The sequence below is a fragment of the Mustela lutreola genome, chromosome 6 (assembly GCF_030435805.1).
Source record: "Mustela lutreola isolate mMusLut2 chromosome 6, mMusLut2.pri, whole genome shotgun sequence".
Lineage (NCBI taxonomy): Eukaryota > Metazoa > Chordata > Mammalia > Carnivora > Mustelidae > Mustela > Mustela lutreola.
Window position 1 is genome coordinate 1,558,970 of NC_081295.1, and position 18,552 is coordinate 1,577,521.

The 18,552-nt window shown below is 65.8% G+C and overlaps 1 protein-coding gene across 1 annotated transcript; it reads left to right on the plus strand.

The window, feature by feature from the left end:
• The first annotated feature begins 3,224 nt into the window (after positions 1–3,224).
• On the plus strand, positions 3,225–18,352 carry FRMD1 (FERM domain containing 1). Its single transcript, XM_059176522.1, has 5 exons — positions 3,225–3,597; positions 13,663–13,811; positions 13,941–14,090; positions 17,054–17,143; positions 17,461–18,352. The coding sequence occupies exons 2-5, from the start codon at positions 13,695–13,697 to the stop codon at positions 17,617–17,619; spliced, it is 516 nt and encodes a 171-aa protein (XP_059032505.1). The 5' UTR covers positions 3,225–3,597; positions 13,663–13,694; the 3' UTR covers positions 17,620–18,352.
• The last annotated feature ends 200 nt before the right edge of the window (positions 18,353–18,552 follow it).

Consider the following 18,552-nt stretch of genomic DNA (forward strand, 5'->3'; position numbering starts at 1 on the left):
AAACAACGCCTATTCTCCCCCAGTCCTGGAGGCGAGGCCAGAGGTCCGACACGCACGTGTGGGCTGGCTGGTGTCTGCGGAGGCCTCGCTCCTCGGTGTGCAGACGGTCATCTTCTCCCTGTGTCCCCACCTGTCATCTTCTGTGCACGTCTGGTCCCACTCTTCTCTACTTGCCCGGACCCCAGGCGCTGTGGATCAGAGCCTGCACGCTGGTCCCTCAGTGGTGCTGGCTCCTCGAGCTGGAGCTTACCTGGCCCCGGGGGGGCAGAGGTCTCCTGGGGCAGGGGCGGGGGGTCCAGGTGGAGAGAAAGAGCCTGTGGCGGGCTGGTATGGGAATGACCACAGGACCCTGTGCCCTCACCCTGGCGCTGCACACTCTGGGCTCCTGGCTCGGCTGTCCCGTCAGAAAGGCCATTTCGCCTGCCCAGGACTGCCCTGGAAAACCCCTCTGGAGCCTCCTCTCCCTCCGGCTTTGCCCCCAGAAGCCTAGCAGGGGCCGCTCAGCTTTTTCTTCCCCCAGTAGTTCTCCTGTCTCTCAGGATCTAGGGATTCCTAGAGCCTGGTGTTGAGGTCATTGAAACTGGCGCTTCTAGTTTGACCCTTGGTGCTTTTCCTCTGCTTGCACTTTTCTCTCCCTCCTTCCCCATAGCCTCGGGACGGCCGCCTCTCGCCCACGCTCCACTGTATCCATCTGTCCTGTACGGAGCCACCTGTGATGTTGTCACTTACAATACATACATACACAGATTTAGTCTTTGACCCAATTTCCAGCACAGGGCACCTACAACCTCCGAATTCCCCAAGCGCTGAGAGTGTAGTGTTAAGAAGTGACCTTTGGAATCCAGTGCCCCAGGGTGGGAGCAGGTTGCGAGGGTGACCAATCACATGACTAGAGCCTCCCGCCTTTCAGTCCCACCGCCTACCCCGGGGGAGAGAAGGGGCTGGAGGTTGGGTTCAATCACAAATGGCCAATGATTTCATCAATCTGGCCTCTGGAGGGAAACCTCCATGAAAACCCCAGTGAACGGGCTTGGAGAGTTTCCAGGTTGGTGAAGACGAGGGGATTTGGGGAGAGAGGCACACCCAGCAGGGTCACAGGGGGCCCCAAACCTTCTTCCATACCTGACCTATATGTGTCTCTCCCAGGGGGCCGTCCCCGTGGTGTTCCTTCCAAAAATACCAGTGATCTCAGGAGCTTCCTGAGTCTAACTGGCCCTGTGAGCCACACCAGCCAGTCAGTCATCAGACCCCAGAAGGGGGTCGCGGAGACCTCCTGGTTATAGTCTGTTGGTCAGTGCGTGTGGGTCTGAGCCCCTAACCTGTGGGGTCTGACTCTGACTCCAGCTGGATGGGGTCAGGGTGAAGTTGGACTGTAGGACCCTTGGTTGCCCAGCACTGCCGAGCAAGGGACCACCCTACCACACACACACACAGAGACACACACACACACACAGAGAGACAGATACACACACACACACACACACACACACACACTCTCTCTCTCTTCATCCACTCAGCCATCAGGGGACACTTGGGTTGTTCCCACATCTTGGTTACTGACGTGTTCAGGGACGAATAAAGGGTCTTGCTGGGATGGTCCCTGACCCAGGGGCCCAGGGCCGGCTGAGGAGACTGGCTCACTCAGTGTCAAGTGCAGCAGTGGACAGTGAACGTGGGCCACGGGGTGTGCCGGACCTTCCCCAGGCTCCAGAACTGGGGCGACTGCTCCCTGCTCGTGGAACCACGCCACCTGGCTGGGACCCTCTCTGAGCCTCCGTGTCCTGCTCCTTAACACGGGAAGGCTGGCTGCAGGGTCGACGGCTGGCAGGGCCCGGGGACAGCTCGCTCTGAGGGAGGGATAGGGGAGACAGAAGCAGTCACACTGCCAAGCACTCTGACGGAAGGATGGCTGCGCTGAGCTTCCAGAGTCCAGAGAAGGGCCACTAGCCGAGCTGGGAAGAGCTCGGCCTGTTACTGGTGAGTGTGGCCCCTGAGTGATGAACGACTCTCCTGGGTGTTACCACGGGGGGACTCACGCTGGAAGTGGGGGAGTCCTACACAACCAGATGTACCAGAAGGTGACAGGTGGGAAGGAACCCGAGCTGGGACCAGCCAGCCCAGTGGGTCGGTGGGGATGAGGAGTTTGGATTTGAAGGAGGCGGAAGCAGCCTCCGGACACAGGGCGCTGAGCCGCTGGCACCCGGAGCCCAGGGAGCACGGCAGAGGCAGAAACGCAGGGGTCTGCAGGGCAGCCCAGCTGGGTCTGGGAGGAGAGGTGTCCGCCCCTTCCCAGGAGCACCCCCACCTCACAGGTCTGGGGCCGGGGAGCCTGTAAGCTCTAATCAGTGATTTGGGCCCCTCGGCGGCAATGAGGGAATGTCACTAGGTCAGAGGGCTGCCTGGGTCACCCCCAGGTCATGATCTGATAAGTCCCTGCATCCCTCGGGGTTTCACCTTCAGGACTGCTCACTCCCAGGCCCTCCGCTGGCCCAGGATCTGCTTTTGTGTCTGCGGACAGTCTCCGCCCTTCCTCGGGGGATCCCTCCCCGGGCCCCCGCGATGGCAATAGCCTGGTGCCCAGCACCCCACATAACACACCGAGCTCTCTCCACGCCTCCCGGGCAGACTTTCCCTCCGTGGGTCCCCGCCGTCTACGCAGCGCCTGCAAAGCCAGTGGGTCGGCGCGGGGCTGCGGGTGGGGCGGTTCGCAGTCTGCGGCGCAGGCCCGGGGTCCGGCCGGTGCGGGACTCGGAGCCCCCGCACACGGTGTTCAGCTCGCGCCCAGAGCCGGGGCTTCTCCAGGGCCGCGCGCTCACCTCTCCGCGCCCGGGACGACGCCCGGACGGGCGACCCCCGGAGGCTCCCGCGACCCGGCGAACGCTGAACAATGCGACCCGGGATCCGGGCGACCGCGGTACGCTGCGACCCCCGCACTGATAACCCTGCGGCGGGCAACTCCACCGCTGCCTGTGAGCCGCGCCCCTCTGGCGCGGAGTGGTGACCCGGCGGGGACCCGGGACGGCGCGGGGCGGAGCGAGAAGCGCGGCACGGAGGGGGAGGGGAGAGATCGGGGGCGGCTGGACCGCGCGGGGAGACGCAGCTGGAGCGCGGCGTAGTCGAGAGGACCGGGTGGGCCGTGAGGGCAGGGGAGGGGCAGGAGGGCGGGGAGGGAGGCGGGGCGGGGCGGGGCAGCGAGGGGGTTAGAGGCGCAACCGGGAGGGGAAAGGACCGTGCGGGGCTGGGAGGCGAGGGGCGGGAAGGGGCAGGGCCCGGAGGAGAGGGTCGCAGCGCAGGCCCGTCGCGGCTCGGCTCGGCGCGCCCCATGCGATCGCCCCCAACCGCGGCCCCCGCGCCGCTCAGCCGAAGTGCGGGAAAAGCGGCGGCCGCGTTCACGCTGCTGCACTCGGGTCCCGACCCGGACCGCAACCCCGACCCGGACCCCGATCCCGATCCCGACCCGGACCCAGACCCTCAGCCGGAGCTGGACTCAGACCCCGACCCGGACCCAGACCCAGACCCCGACTCTGACCCAGAGCCGGACCCTAATCCAGACCCGGAGCCGGACCCTTGCGCCTTCCCGGACCCCGATCCGGAACCGTGAGCCCGACCCGCCCTGGGACTGCTACCCCCCGCCGGGAGCGCGTCTGTCCCTTCCCTGAGACACCCTCCCCCCCCCCCCCACGGATGGGCCACTGGGGGCCGCGGGCTGGACGGGCTGTCACACACACACACACACACACACACACACACACACACACCAGCCCCCCCCAAACCCCCACCCCATTACCCGCAACCTTGCCTTTAGGAGTTTGCACCCGGAAGTCCCTATTGAAGGGCTCCCTGTTACCCCCTTGGTGGCTTCTGACTTAGAGGCAGGGTCTGGCTCGGCTCCTGGCCCCTTGGCCCAGCACCCTGCCTCTCCCGCATCCGGCTCTTCCCCCTCTGCACCCCTCCCCTCTTTCCTCCTGGACCTGAGGCAGGTGCAGGGGCTGCGCAGCCCGTTAACCTTCCCTTTAACCTTCCCCGGGGTGGCCAGAAATTCAGTTCCCTGAGCTTGTTTGGAGCCCGCTGGAGCAGGGGTGCCCAAATAGACTCAGAGGCTGCCAGCCTCCCTCCCCCGGTGCCGCACCCTCATCAGGCACCCCAGGGCTCTGAGAGCTGGGACCTGCCATGGTGTGGGGGGACGTGCTCAGGAGGGGCGGCCCATGAGCTGGATGCGGCATCTGGAAGCCCCTTCCTGCTCCCCTGACCTTGGCCGCACGCCCTGCCCGGTGGGAGATGTTCCAAGCACTGGGCCTGGCAGAGTGAGGCCCTCCGGACACCATCTGGACAGTAGATGCGCCTGAACCCCGAGGAGGCGTCTATACAAACTTTGAAGATCCCTGCAGGCCGGCGCGGGGAGCTCCGCATCCTGAGGTCGCCCAGGACAAGCCCGACTGCGAGTTCCCCGCTTGGAAAAGCAGCGGTCCCGCCGGGCGGCACACGGAGCTCGGAGCTCGGGGCGGGGAGAGCCTTTGTTTACTGCGGCTCATGGTCCCCTGGTGAGGACCTTGCCCTGCAGAGCCCCGGGGGACTGTCGGCGGAGGTGTCCACTGGGCCGGGCCACAGAGCCCTGGGGGGTGTGGTCAAACGTCACCGGAACGCGGCTGTGAAAGGGTTTTCAGGGGAGACGGGCCTCGATGTCTCGGACTCGAGTAAAGCAGGTACGTCTCCTCTGTCATGCGTGAGGGCCACGTCCGATCAGTTGAAGACGTCAGAACACCAGTTTGAGGCCCTGGGGTGGGGGCGGTTCTGCTGCCCACGGCCTTCAACCTCAGCTCTGCCCGGACCTCCAGCCCCACAAGCCCTGGAACCAATGCGGCAAACCTGCCCTCTCCCGCAACCCCACGGTGCGCGTATCCTGTCGGTTCCGCGCTCTCTCGGCTCTCTGAGAAGGGACCGCTACTCCCCGGGGCCCACACCCACTCTCCTCATCTAAGCGCTTGGTGCTGACCAAGGAGGGATCTTCGCAGCTACGATGTGCCCCAGGGCAGCTCTGGTCTGGAGGCCGAGAGGGAATGCTCCAGGCCTGGGAGGACACCGGGCGGGGTGGGCTCCTCCGTGGTTTGCTTCTAACCCCGTGGATCCATTCTGTTCTTGAGCAATTCTCCTGCCTCCCTTGTACGGTGGTTCCCTCCTTATAACATGGAAGCAGCATGGCCTTTTTGTCTCATTGGACTGTGTATATCAAGGCATTTGGGAACGTTTAAAGCATAAATACAACATATATTTAAATACGAAGTACAGATGTCAGGTGTTAGCCAAGCTCCCCGGCAGCGTAGAAGGCAGCCGGGGGTCCCCGCCACCAGCCTGGGAAAGCTGACTCTCCAAGGCCAACTGCTACAGAGTGGCTGGCGGGGCCCGGGTCACCTGAGCAGCACAGGCATCTCCTAAGACAGGCCCGGGTGAGGATGTCTGCTCACCATTCGACCCAGCACCGCACCACCGGACAAACAGAACAGGAAACACAGCGAAGCCAAAAACGTTTTCATTCTACCTCTAACCATAGGGGTTTGTTTACCTCTTCAATTCTGGTAGACTTGCCCTGAACTCGGCTTCTCAAGTGAAGGAGCAGAAGGTTCTGGGTCGTTTTGAAGAGCAGGTGCCGTTCAGAGAGTCTGACCAGGGAGGTCCAGGTACGTTTATTTTACTCCAAACAAAGCACAGTCAGAGTCTCTAAGAGTTCCAAAGACTTGGCCTCTAATCCCATGTCTGTTTCCTGCAAAGATCTAAGAACCTCTTTGAAGGTTCTGTAAAAAGACCGTGAGTTTGCCTTCCTTGACCTTCCTGGGACACCGATGCCGCCTTGAGCAAGAGAAAACCCTGGAGCTGGTCCGGGAAACCTGAGCCGCCTTGTAAAGGCTAACGTACAAATGTGAAAGGAACCTCGCTGTAGTCCACAGTGACCTTCCTACTTGGGGCTGGACATCACCGAGTGCAACACCACAGGTGTGGGCCCGTTGCAGCGGACAGGCTGGAGGACGGAGTGCGTGCGTGTCGCCTGTGGCCTTGAGCTGGGCAGTGGGGGAAGCCACATGGAGCTCGAACAGCTTTGGGTCCTCAGGTCCCTCTCCGGGACCGGGCGTCGTGTGCCCCGGGCTCCTCCCGGCCGCCTTTGCACCGCTTCTCTCTGGCCAGGTCGGCCTCACGGGACAGCAGCCGTGGGGCCACCATCGGGGCGGTCTTCTACCCGGGCCAGGTGTCCATCCATCGAGTGGGTCATTACTGGGCACTCTCTTTAGCCCAACGCTTGGTAAGGCCGTGGGGACACAGCAGCCAGGACGCACACCGTGTGTGAAGGGCTTCGTCCGTGAGCGAGGCCAGTCACGGCCACGACACCGGGAGAGCCGTTGCGGCCCCGCTGCGTGCTGGGGGTCAACAGAAAGAGCGGGGCGAGGTGGGCGCCTCGGGAGGGAGAGCTGTGGGCGGCCAGGGAGCCCTCCCCACAGAGACCGGCGTGAGAGGTCAGCCTCGCCGAGAGCCATGGGTGACGGGAGCCCCGGGGGCGGCGGGGGGCGGGCTCCGCTGTTCCGGAAGCTGGAGGGGCACCGGCCGGCAAGGCCAGCCATGGAGACCGGGGACGGCAGCCGCCCGGACTTGTCCCTCCAGACCCAGCGTCTCCGTGACAGCATACGGGCTCCGAGTGAGGGGGAGAGCTGTGGGGGCGGGGGAGGCCGTCAGCCTGATGTCCCGCGGTGGCCACCTTTGCGTGGTAGTGAGTAGACAGGGGGTCCCCACCAGGCGGGTGCCGTGACCCCACTCAGCAAGGTTTCTGGGTGCCTGCTGGGCTCGCGTGCGGCTCTGTGGCCCGGGTTCTCAGGCACGGTCCTGGGAACTTGCTGAAAATGCAGATTCCCGGGCCCCCGCCTCACAGGCTGGGCCTGCCGCGGAGCTGCCGTGCTCCAGATGTGCACTGGGGTGGGAGCACACTGCGCCTGCGAGCGGGGCGCCCCCAAAGAGGCCAGATTGGGGCCCGCAGGGATGGGGGAGTCTGCAGAGAGCTCGGTGGGGAGAGATCTGGCGGGGAGGCGGAGTTCAGCCAGGGGTCCCGGAGCACCGAGGGGAGGAGGAGGGTGGAGAGCACTCTCCTGGGGGAGAGGAAGGCCTGAGCCGGGCTCCTGAGGCACAGAGGGCCGCTCGTGGGGGAGACTCGGAGGGCAGGGCGCTGGCATCCTGCCCGGCCCCGCAGGAGTCTGGAAGCGGTGGGCCCCACGGGCCGCTCGCCCCAGGGTCTCTGCAGCCCTGCGGTTCTGAAGGCAGGTGCCTGTGGCTTTGCTATACTGTGCTGGGGACTGCGAAGTGGTCTCGACAAGCAGGACTGGGTGTTCTTTGTCGTCCCCCACCAAGTCCTTGGAGAGTCGGCCTGACGCACCGGGGGTGACAACACCTTGCACTTCGCAGAGCACCTCTGTCCTACGGAGGCAGTGAAGGGACGGACCCCGGGGCCCCGCATGTGCCTGGGGGCAGCTCCCTCCGGGGCCTACGGGAGTCGGCAGACCAGGCCGGTAAGGGGCTCTCGACACCCCTGGGCTCCAGCGAGCAGGCCGGACGTGAAACAGGTAGGAAACCACGGGCAGCGGCCCGAGGCCTGGATTCCAGAGACAGTCCGTGAGGCTCAGTTTGCAAGTCTGCACGACGGCCTCAGAGGCCACCCAGGGGTCACTGCGTCAGCCCTGGGCAGGTAGTAGCTCTGTTTTAGCTCAACATATACTTGGCGAGTCCACACAGTGGGGCTACGTCCGTGAACAAGGCTTTACAGAGCTTCCTCTCCAGGGGGAGAGAAACGATGAACGGCGTGTCTGGTTACACTCGGTGCCGTGAAGGACGGGGAGCCCCGGGAATCAGGACAGGCCTCCCCGACAACAAGGCACGTGAGCTGGCTTCTGAAAGCCAGGCCGGTGTGCAGGACGAGCCACCAGAACGGCCGACGCACCGGTCCTGGGGTAGGAAGAAGGGAGGCCAGAGAGCAAACAGGCTGGCCCGTGGGGTAACTGTCCGTCTCCAGCTTCTCCCTGGAGGACAGTGGAGCCAGGCTTGGACATGATACACCCCACGGTCAGCAGGATTCCGGAGGCGGAGGTGTCGGGTATGTGGGCAAGTCTGAAAGCGGAGACTTTGGGAGCCCATGGTCCTGGCCCAGGCGGGAGACCAGAGCGGTGTGGACCGGTGGTGTTGGGGGTGGGTATGTGGGCAGGTCGGCGCAACGGTGTTTCAAAGGGAATTCGGTACTGTCTGGACTCGGGGTAGGGGAGAGAGGAAGGAGGCGGCCCCCAGTTCTGTGTCCGAGCAGCGGGAAGGATGGACATCGTTGCTGAGGGGCTGTCCTCCGCGCTTCTCAGTGAGGACAGCAGAGCCTGCGGAAGCTCGCCTGTGGCTCAGCACGCGCCCCTGCATCAGTGAAGAAGGGCTCCTGCCGGGGGCCGTGGCTTCCGCTGTCGGGCCCGGCTCCGGGCCGTGCTGTTCCAGCCGTGGGAGGCCTTCTCATCCTCCAGCAGACTCCTGCTCCCACCCGGAACCCCAGGGACACCTCAGTCTAACTCCGAGTTACCCCCCCCCCCCCCGCAAGGTGCCTTCTGGGACGTCTGGGGCCCCAGGGGCTTCGGAGGGTCAGCACTGGTTCAGCCAGTAAGGATGCGGAAACGAAGTCACTACGCTGGTCCGCTTTGTCCCGATGACGTGCGCAGTGACCCAGCCTGGGGATGAGTGAACAGCCCACCCCGGCTGGGCTGCCGTGTCCCTGTGAGTCACGGAGGGTGGGACAGCCCAGGTTCCCCAGGAGGGCACCGGTGGCCCGTGCCACGGAGAAGGAGGCTTGCAGGCGGGCCTCCCAGGAGTGGAAGTGAGCCATGGCAGACAGACGGACAGACAAGGAAATCACAGGCACGTCTGTCTGTCCCTGTCACTGATGGGGGTTGAAAGGTGAGGGGTGGGAGGGAGCTCGGAGCTCCAAGGCTTGGCCTGTCTGTGTGTCTGTCTGTCCACACAGCACCCCCAGGCCGCCCGCCCCCGCTCCCCATCCCAGCGAGCCGTTAGGCCTCAGTAACCGCTGCGGTGGCGGGGCTGCCCGGCCCCCGCCCCTGCTCGTCCAGCCCCCTCGGCCGCAGCCCGCCTTCCCCGCCCTTTCCTGCGGCCGAGGGCGCGGGCATCAGGGCTCTGCTGTCCCACCACGTGTCCCAGCCAGACAGCATCGGCAGCCCTCGGGCGGGGACCCAGCTTGGGAGCCTCGCCCTCTCGTCCCCACCTCAGTGGCAGTGATGACGTCCTAGCTGTCACCTGTCCAGGGTCGGGGGGCCTCGGTGGGACTCCTGCCAGCTCTTCCCGGGAACTCCATGGAGTGGGAGACCCACCGTCCTGGGGGTGGGGCCGTGGTTCCAGGTGCACACCAACCACTGTCCACCGCCGCCATCCTCTGGCCGGCCCCGGCGACCCCCAGTTCTGGGTGTCCCACGAGGGAGGGCACAGGAAGGTGACAAGGGCCACGGTCCATAGGGACTCTCCTGGAAATGGAAGGGTGGGTGCAATGCGGAAGACGTCTTACTTCTCCCCTTAAATGCTGTGACCGAGGGGGGCTGACACATGATGTTTGAGTGGACGTCCCGGAGGCCGGCGCTGCCCCTCCTCCACGGCAGGAGGGCAGATCTCAAGGCGGGATGCGCTCACAGTCGGCCAGGCAGCCTCCACTCGCCAACGAGCTGGTCGAGAAGCTGATCTCACTGGCCACCCCTCGACTCTGTCCCCAAAGAGGCCCTGTGGCTGCCGGCCAGCCCCTCCTCTGGGGCTCTGTGGGGCGTGCGTGGGGCATCCCTGCCCTGGGGCTCTCCGTGGGCCCGCAGCGGCAGCAGGGGAGACGCCAGCTCAGGGAGGCTGGGAATCAAGCACCGCCTGGTGAGGAAATGCATGACTCCTTCTGCACGCGGGGTGTGCTCCTGTCTCCCAGGGATGCAGGGGCCATGCTCCAGCCCCCAGCCTGGGGACAAAGGTGCATCCCTGTCCTTGTCTGCCACACCCGGGTCTGGGGGCCCCCGTGGGACCCGTGCCAGCACCCGGGGCCCTAGCACGCCCGCTCGTGCCGTGCCACTGGGCCCCAGATGTGCTTCCGTCCTGCTCACCTCACTCACAGAGGCCCTGGCTCAACAGGACGGTCGATCTTTCTGATTTCAGAACACGTGTCCACGGTGACTCATCTCTCTGAAGGGACCCCCTCCACCAGCACTTACACAAAAGGCACATGCCATTGAGTTATAACGAATTCAACAGTTTTGTGCCCGTTTCTGAAAGATCCGTGCCTGCCAAGAGACAGTGTTCCATGAAGGGGTGGGTGACCCGGGACCTCTGTCCCAGCTGGCCTGCGGTCCAGGGGAGACCGAGGCGGCCTAGGGACCAAGCAGGGCCTGTCTCAGAGGCCAGGGGCTGCTGGGGGCCTGATCTGTGCTGTCTCCGGAAAAGAAACACTCACTACAGCCTGGGCCTAGGGGCTGGTGGTCTCTGGTGCGCCCAGGGATGTCCCTCCCCAGGGCCTGAGGGTCTCGTGCTCCTAGGGGTGTGGCGTTCACAGCCCTGGTCCTGCCACATCCAGGGGCCACGGGTCCCCCACCAGCCTTGGCTCCTGAGAGTCCCTCCCCTGGTCTAGCCTCTCGCTGTCCCAGATGTGCCCTGCTCTGTGCGGGGCTCGTGGGGATGGGTGTGAGTGCAGGCCCCGCGTCCTCCTGCAGGATGGGGGCAGACCCTGCTCCTCGCCCCCGAGCAGTGTGTGAAATCCCGCCCAGCAGCGTCTGTCCCACAGAGCGGTCGTCTGTGCCGAAGCCCGTCGCAACCTGCGTCGAAGGTCAGCAAGAGAAGTGGCGGCTGGCGCGGCCGGGCCGGTGTGGGGGCCTCCCGCACGCCCTGCTCCTGGGCTTTCCGGTTTTAATTGAGGTCAAGGGTTCTGACCGGGAGGCAAACACAGCACGGTCCGTGTGGTCAGCTCAGAGCCTCCCCTGCTCTCGTCCTTCTCTGGACCAGCTCATCCTGCTCCACTGGGGACAGGGAGCCCTGGCCCGCCCCGTCCCAGCGAGGCAGGTGGCCCCTGTTTCCCGAAATGCTGAGCTGTCCTTCCAGGGTCGTTACAGGAGCGATGCTTCCCATGGGATCCCAGGAGGCTCCCCGCAGGTGCAGGCTAGAAATGCCATAGCAGCCCTGGGCGCTATGTTTCCCCAGTAGTAAAATGAGCCAAGCTGGGTGCCCCTGGCTGCCAGTCCATCCCGGGACCGTGGGAAGGAGGGAAGCGCTTGGTGAGGTGCTGTGAGGCCTGCGGGCTCCGGGCCCCAGGGAGACACATGGCTATGCACAGCGGGCACAGGGGTGCAGGTGAGGGCAGGCCACCGCCGGACCCTTCACAGCCCGACACCTAAGCAGCGTGACCTCTGAACGCAGAGTCCTCACCCCAGAACGCGTCCTGGTGACCACGAGCAAACCAGTGCGGGAAAGGGGGCCTGTGTCAGCAGGGCGAGCGAGGGGGCTTGGAGGAGAGGCCGGCAGGCCCGCTCCTCCTCCGTCGGACTGTGTGCTCCGCACGCCCACACGCTCGCACACGTGTGCTCACGCCACGCCTGGATTTTCACGTTTTTCTACGGTATTATAACGTGTTACGTACTTTAATAGCTTTCCGGGGGTGTGACTCAAATGCTGTAAAATGCACTCCTTTGACGTGAACAGTTTGGTGCATTTAGCGGATCTGTGGTCCGCAACCCCCGCCTTCTGAGGTGTCCCTGCGCATCACCCCAGGCCCAGCGGCTGCGACCCGCTCCCTGCTCCTTCGGGCGTCGCCCGCCCCGGCCAGTCCAGGGCTCCCCAGAACGCGCGCTGTGGGCTGGCGGCCCCGGGCAGCCTGCTTCGGCCTTGGTTCCCGACTGGCCCGGCCCCGGCCCCGCGGGGGTCCCGCCCCGTTTCCTGGAAGCTGGGCCGGCGACCACTTCCCGAGCCCGGTTTTCGGGAGGTTGTGGGCAGCCTCTGCAGCGCCGGGGGAGGGGCTGGCGCAGCCGCGGGGGCCGGAGGGGGCCGGAGGGGGCCGGAGGGGCCGGAGGGGAGCCGGGCGGGGCGGAGGCGGGGCAGGCGCCCCCGCGTCCCGCTCGCCCCGCCCCGCCCCCTGCATCAGAAGAGCGTGGACGAGCGGCGTGTTTTCGGGGGGGGGGGGTCTTGCCAGGTTCCTGTTTCCCCAGGGGAGGACCGCGTCCGCCTCGCCGCTAAGCCCGGGAGCTGGGGGTGCGGACCGCTGCGCAGGGGCGGAGGGCGCGGAGCCGGCCTTCCCGGGCGTCCTCACGCGGCTCCCCGCACCCGCCCTGGGCTGTCAGCGGGCGGGGCGTGGGGACGGGGCGGGGCTGGGGGCGGGGCTCGGGCGCGACCGGGAAGCGCACCTGCGGGGAGGACGCCCGGTGTCCCCTTTCTCTCCCGCAGGCGCTCGGAGCCCCGTGGCCCGAAGCCCTGAGACGCGGACCCCAGCCCCAGGCGCAGGGGGGGCGCGTCACCCCCGCCGCGCGGCCTCGGGACTTGAGCGCGGGTTCCCCGCTCGCTCCGTGCGCGCTTGGTGGGGTCGCCCGCCGCCCCAGGTCCTGCCCGTGTGCCCGGAGGCCCGCGGAGAGGAGCGGATCCGGCCGTGCTGGGCGGAGCAGGAGCCGCGGCGGCCGCAGTCGCTGACCCCAGGCCCTCGGAGGCCCGCGGCATCACGAAAACCAGCACGTGCTCCCTGGGGCTGTCGGCCTCGTCGGGAACGGTCAAGCGCCCGCAGAGAGGCTGCGCCCGTGTCCGGGGATGGACAGAGTAAACGATGGGGCCGCGGCCCTGCAGATCCGCGGGGAACCGGCCCAGCCGGGACGCCCCGGCCTCTGGGCGCAAGGGGCGCATGCGCCGACTGGCAGAGCCGGCCCGCTCCCTCTGCGTGTCTGCGGCCCAGACCTCCTCACCCCTGCAGAGCGACAGCAGAGGGGACAGGGGGACCCAATTTCACAGGACCTGCCCAGCAGCCTCACAGCACCCCCTGGACGCCGCAGGGGCAGGAACACCTGCTCCCGCATCCCGCGGCCCAGGGATCTGGAGCCCCTCAGGGCGCTGCTCCCCATCCCCTTTGATTCCGGGTCTGGAGTCACCCCTTCCCGGAGGTCCGAGTTCCCGCGGCAGCTCCCCCCAGCCTGCCCCTGGGGCGGTCTTCCTCCCTGTGGGGCAGCAGGTAGCCCGTGACCCTCGGCGGGGGGCTGCCACGTGGGCTTCTGCTGCGCAAGGGAGGCCGGGTGCGCCTGCAGGAGATCGCTTTGGGACCGGTGGTGCGGCATCATTCCACATCCGTTCCCTCCGTAGCAGGGACGCTGGGGACTGGACTCTGGGCCCCGACACTCTAGGTGCCTGTCTGGGATCTGTGGGTCCTGCGCTCGCTCTCCCTCCCGCTTCTCCAGAAACCTCCGGGATGATCCTGCTCTGGTATTTGTGTCCTCGCCAAGGGCTCCTACCGTGACCCTTTGTCCCGCTCCCTGGGAAGGAGGGAGGCAGTGCTGGCAGAGGCACAGGGGCTGTGAGGTGGTCCCTGGGGGCCTGGGGTCAGCTGGAGGCAGGGGAGGGCGGGTACCCGCCTGACTTTGTTTATTTGCATTCCAGTGGGCGCACGCCCGTCCCCTTCAGGGCTGTTTATGAGCTTGGACCTTGTGCCCCGCCTGGCTGGATCGCTGGCCCCACTGTCTTCCGTCTTCCGCTTACTTCCCCAGCCAGGAGCGCAAGACGCACCGGTCCCCAGGGGAGTTGGGGTGGTACGTTCCCACCTGTGGCCGGGGAGGACCCAACAGGTGGTGACACGTGGCCCCGTCCGTGTGGGTGGCACATAGGTGTGGGCAGCTCAGCTTCTCCCCGGCGGGGCCCCTGACCAGTCTTCCCTGCAGGGGGCCATGGAGGGGGCCCATCCTGACAGCCTGCGTGCCACCACGAGAGCAGCTGACACAGGGACACAGCGACCCAGCAAGATGACCATGGAGCCCAGGGACATCCTGGTTCTGCTGCCCACCCAGGAGCAGCTGTGGCTAGCTGTGGGGGTGAGCACGGGGGGACTGGGAGTGGGGGACCATGGAGGGGACAATGAGGTGGCTGTGGGGGGACAGTGGTTGTGACTGTGGGGGGGATGGTGGAGGGACTGTGGGGGGACCGTGGGGTGGACCCTCGGGGACCGTGGGGAGACTACGGGGGGACCCTGGGGAGACTGTGGGGGGACAGTGGGGTGGGCCCTGGGGGGACTGTGGGGAGACCAGGGGGAGACTGTAGGGGGGTGACTGGGGAAAACTGGGGGGTAACTGTGGGCGGACCTTGGGGTGACTGAGAGCGCCACAGAGGGACTATGGAAGTGACTATGGGGGATTGTGGGGACACCAAGAGGGTGACTGTGGGAGGGGACCCTGAGGGAGGGGCAGAGGCAACTGTCATAGGTCCCTTGTTCCAACAAGGTGATGATGTTAGGGAGTCGGTGGCATTTTGTGGCACATTTTGCCCCAAACACTAAAGCTTTGTGGCATTAGAAACAAGCACAGGTTCTTGAGGGCCTGGGCTCCGTTCTGGACACGTCGCCTGGGCCCGTCTTCCCTTCTCTGCTCCCTCGGCCGCACCTGGCTCCTGGAGCAGCCCCTCTTCCCGGAGGTCTCTGGCACCTCGCCCGCCCGCGTCTTCAGGGAGGCGACGTTCTTGGCCCTCCTGGAGCCCCGTCCACCTCCCTCAGGGACGCCCACCAGTGAGGGCAAAGCTGGCGCAGGCATGCCCCCGCGCCTCGGCAAGTGCAGGGACCGCAGCGCCCCGGCCGGGGGAGGCACCGCTGGGGCTGTCTGCCCGCCTCTGAGCACCAGCGCCCGGGGCCACAGTTTCCGCGACAGCGCCCGGGGCCACAGGTTCCGTGACAGACTGCCTGGCCTGTTACTCGGGTCTGCTCTCATGAGATGCAGATCACATAACCCATTAATTCAGGGGTTCGTCCACCAGACCCTGGAACCTTCCTCTCAAACGCAGATCGAGACTCACTGGAGCATTTCTCTGGAGGCTGAGGCCTGACGCTCGTCACAGAGCCGTGTGGCTCGTCCGCCAGGCACTGCAGCTGTTTAAAAACCCCAGGTGGCTGACCAGAAGCGGCTTGTCTGCGTTCACAGACAAGTGTTCCAGCCACCAGAGCCTGCTTCCGGAGACCCACACACCCTCGGAGACGGGGCCAGTCCCGTGTGCCGTCATGACCTCCACACCAAGCTGCCCTTTCCCATGCCACCGGTCACCCCAGGGACAGAACGGTCCCCAAGCCATCATTTCCAGGTGGCCCATGGTCACGGGGAGTGTCAGCCCGCCTCTTGTCCCCCAGAGACACGGTCTTGCTGTGTCCTCCCTCCCTGGCGAGGCGGCATCCTTAAGCAGGAGAATCAGGAGGTTAGGGGTGTTCGGGGAGAGAAGGGGTGAGGCGGGAGCTGGTGGGCCTGGGCTGTGGCTCCCCTTCATGGTTGTCGCTGTGGGGGTGCCTTGGAGCTGCTCATGGAGCAAACGTGAGTGCGGACACGCTGGATGGACAGAGGGGTGTGCATGAGTCCACAGCCCACCAGCTTACCCTCAGGGTGTCAGCCGCGTGAGCCACGAGGGCGACCCCACGCGTGTCTGCACGCCCGGGCACCAGGAAGCTGTGGTGGGGAGGACCCTTGCTGGAGGTGTGCAAAGCCGCACGGCGGGCGTGTCTCCGTAGTGCTGCAGTGTTAACGGATGAGGGCGAAGCCAAACTCACGGCGTTTCACCACTGAGAAGAGCCACGTCCCCTGAGTTGAGATGGTGGCGGGCCCCTTCCCGAAATCCCAGGGCACATCCCTGGGGTGTCCTGGGGACACCTCCGTCCTAGCGGAGCGCTGGGCAAGAGCCCACGGGTTTCACGCTCAGGCCGCGGCCGGTCCTGCTCCCTCTGCGCGGGTTTGCACGCGGGGCGCTCCTGCTCGCTGCGGGGCTGGGAGCTCAGGTGGCGCGGCCGGCAAGCAGTTTGCCCTGGGACAGTGCGGGCGGGGACTCCCATGCGCACCAGAGCCAAGGCCTGGCTGGGGGGACCATGGGCCCCGAGGCACAAGGCCAGCAGGTCCGGGACATGCAAAGCCCAAGTAGCTCGCCAGACGCACAGTGCAGGCAGTGGGCACTGCTGTGGGCAGCGCCGTGGGCCCCGGGACCAAGGGCGGCCAGAGAGAGAGCAGACCTGTGCCCGGTCCGGCACCAGCCCAGGCTCGAGCCCTGATTCTAGTCAACAAAGAGTAAAAAAGCCGTCCTTCACAGAACAGCCAGAAATAGGGACGCTCACGGGGTATTTGCCACAGTTTTGAGGTGTAACGGAATCTTGCTGGGGTGACACGCATGTGTGTGTGACGTGGCCCACCTCAGGGGCGTGGCTGAGACAGTGGGTGTGGCCGGAGGATGCGCCTCCCCTGTGCGCACAGATGAAACCCACCTGAGAGCCATCGCAGGCTCAGGCGTGGAGGCGGCTCCTGACCCCGCGAGTGGGAGCCAGGGGCTTCTTGGCGGGTGGCGGCCAGCGTCCCCTGAAGCACGGGGCGACCCTGGCCGGAGGCGCCCGTGGGGAGGCTGAGGCGGGAAGGCGCAAGGCTCAGAGCACACAGCCCGGCCCATGGGGATGGTGGGTGGGGGCCGGGGACCCTCGGAGCACCCGCAGCCCCGTCTGGGTCCCAAGCCACTACGACCCCTTCATGGGGTGCCCGCACCCCTGCTTCCGGGAAGGGTCTGGGTGAGGTGGGTGTGCAGTGAGGAGCACGGCCAGCGGGGGTCCCGTGGGGCACGGAGAGCGCACCCCACCCTGTCCGTGGGTGGCCCCCGCACAGGCCAGGACGGAGACCGCAGGCCCCCCCCACCGGCTGGGTCAGGGGCCTCCAGTGTCCAGCGCGGGCAGCACCAAGGAGCCTGGGTGGGACACAGCGTGGTCCTCCCGCCCCCCCCGGCGCTGCGCACCCCTTCTCCAGGCCCTGAGCACCCGCGTGCCTCGCAGGTGCGGGCCACCGGGCACGAGCTCTTCCAGCAGGCGTGTGACACGGCCAACCTCAGAGACGCCCGCTTCTTCGCCTCGGTGTGGTCAGAAGTAAGTCAGCGCGCCCTGACGACCCCACCTGGGGACTCTCTGCCCGGGGGCAGTGGCCTCTTCAGGGAAGTGCCCGCCTGCGTCACCCACCGCAGACAGGCTCCAGTGTGCACCAGGTTACCTGGATGAGTCCGTGCTGCCGCCGAGCACACGCACGCTTGCACGTGGACTCCAACGTCCCCCACTCGCACACTCACGCAGTTACACAGGGCACGCACACGCACCCATAAACACACGTGTGCAGGCTCACACAGTCCTGCACAGGCTCACACACTTAATATACTCCCATGTGTACACACACTCCCTTGGCCTTCTAGAGGGGAGAGGGGTCTACTCCAGTTCTTTCTGGAAGAAACCGTGAACTGGAAACCCTGGGCGAGGCTTGCGGTCCGATTCAGCCATCCGGGGTTCTGGAAACATGGGTCCGTAGCAGAGTCCTGGGTCCAGAAGAAATCTTCCCTGCAACTGAAGGTTGAGGTGTGCCGGCAGAAGAGCAGGAGCCACCCAGCTTGTCTCCCATCTTGGGGGTTTCCTCTGTGACCCCCGGCTCTAGGCCTCTAGAGACCCCCGGGCTTGGTGGAGGGGTCCCCGGGGGGGAGGAGGGAAGCAGGGGAGTCCGAGGGGCTGCGTGTGCATGGGAGACGGGGTCGCCGCATGGGGCTCTGAAGGGCACGTGGCCTCGGGGAGGGCACCCGAGGAGTGGCTGGTGCCCCCCCACGAGCCGTGCCGTGAGTGACTGGGACAGTCCCTATCCCTGGGGGCTTGGGCTTGTCAGGACGGAGCACCTTCTCCCCAAGACGCTGGGACGGAGCGCCAGAGAAAGAGGATTCCGATCCGCCAGCCGGCCGGCGGCCTGAGCTCCCCTGGCCTCTGCCCTGGCTCAGGGAGGGGATGACGGAGCCCCTGGCTGGCCTCTGCTCCGCGCTTGTCAGGCAGCCCCTCCTGTTCCAGGCCCGGATGGACAGACAGGGCTGCAGGCAGACGGACAGCCGTCCTGGGTTTACAGCCCGAGGCAGCAGACTGTGGCTTTGCTGTTAAATTTTAATATTGGTGGACTTTTCCCAATCTGCCAGGAAAGCTAAGTTGATGGGTAGCTTTGCCCCCAATTTAAAGCTTATGTCTACAAGCCTCGTTTTAACCACTGCTGGTTGCTGCCCCGGTCTGGGTCCACACAGGTGATACATCAAAGGAAATACACGTTTGCATAGACACCCACTGTATTGGGGGTGTGTGCACTGGGGGTTGGGGTTTCATGCTTCGTAAATGGACATATTCCTGGTTCCTGGGACAGAGCTCATCATGGCAGCAGAAGGTCCCCGGCTTCCTGGTGGGCCCCAGTGGAGGCCAAGCTCTGGGGTATCTGTTGGGGAGGGCTGGGGACCCACAGCCCTAGACACACGCCTCATCTT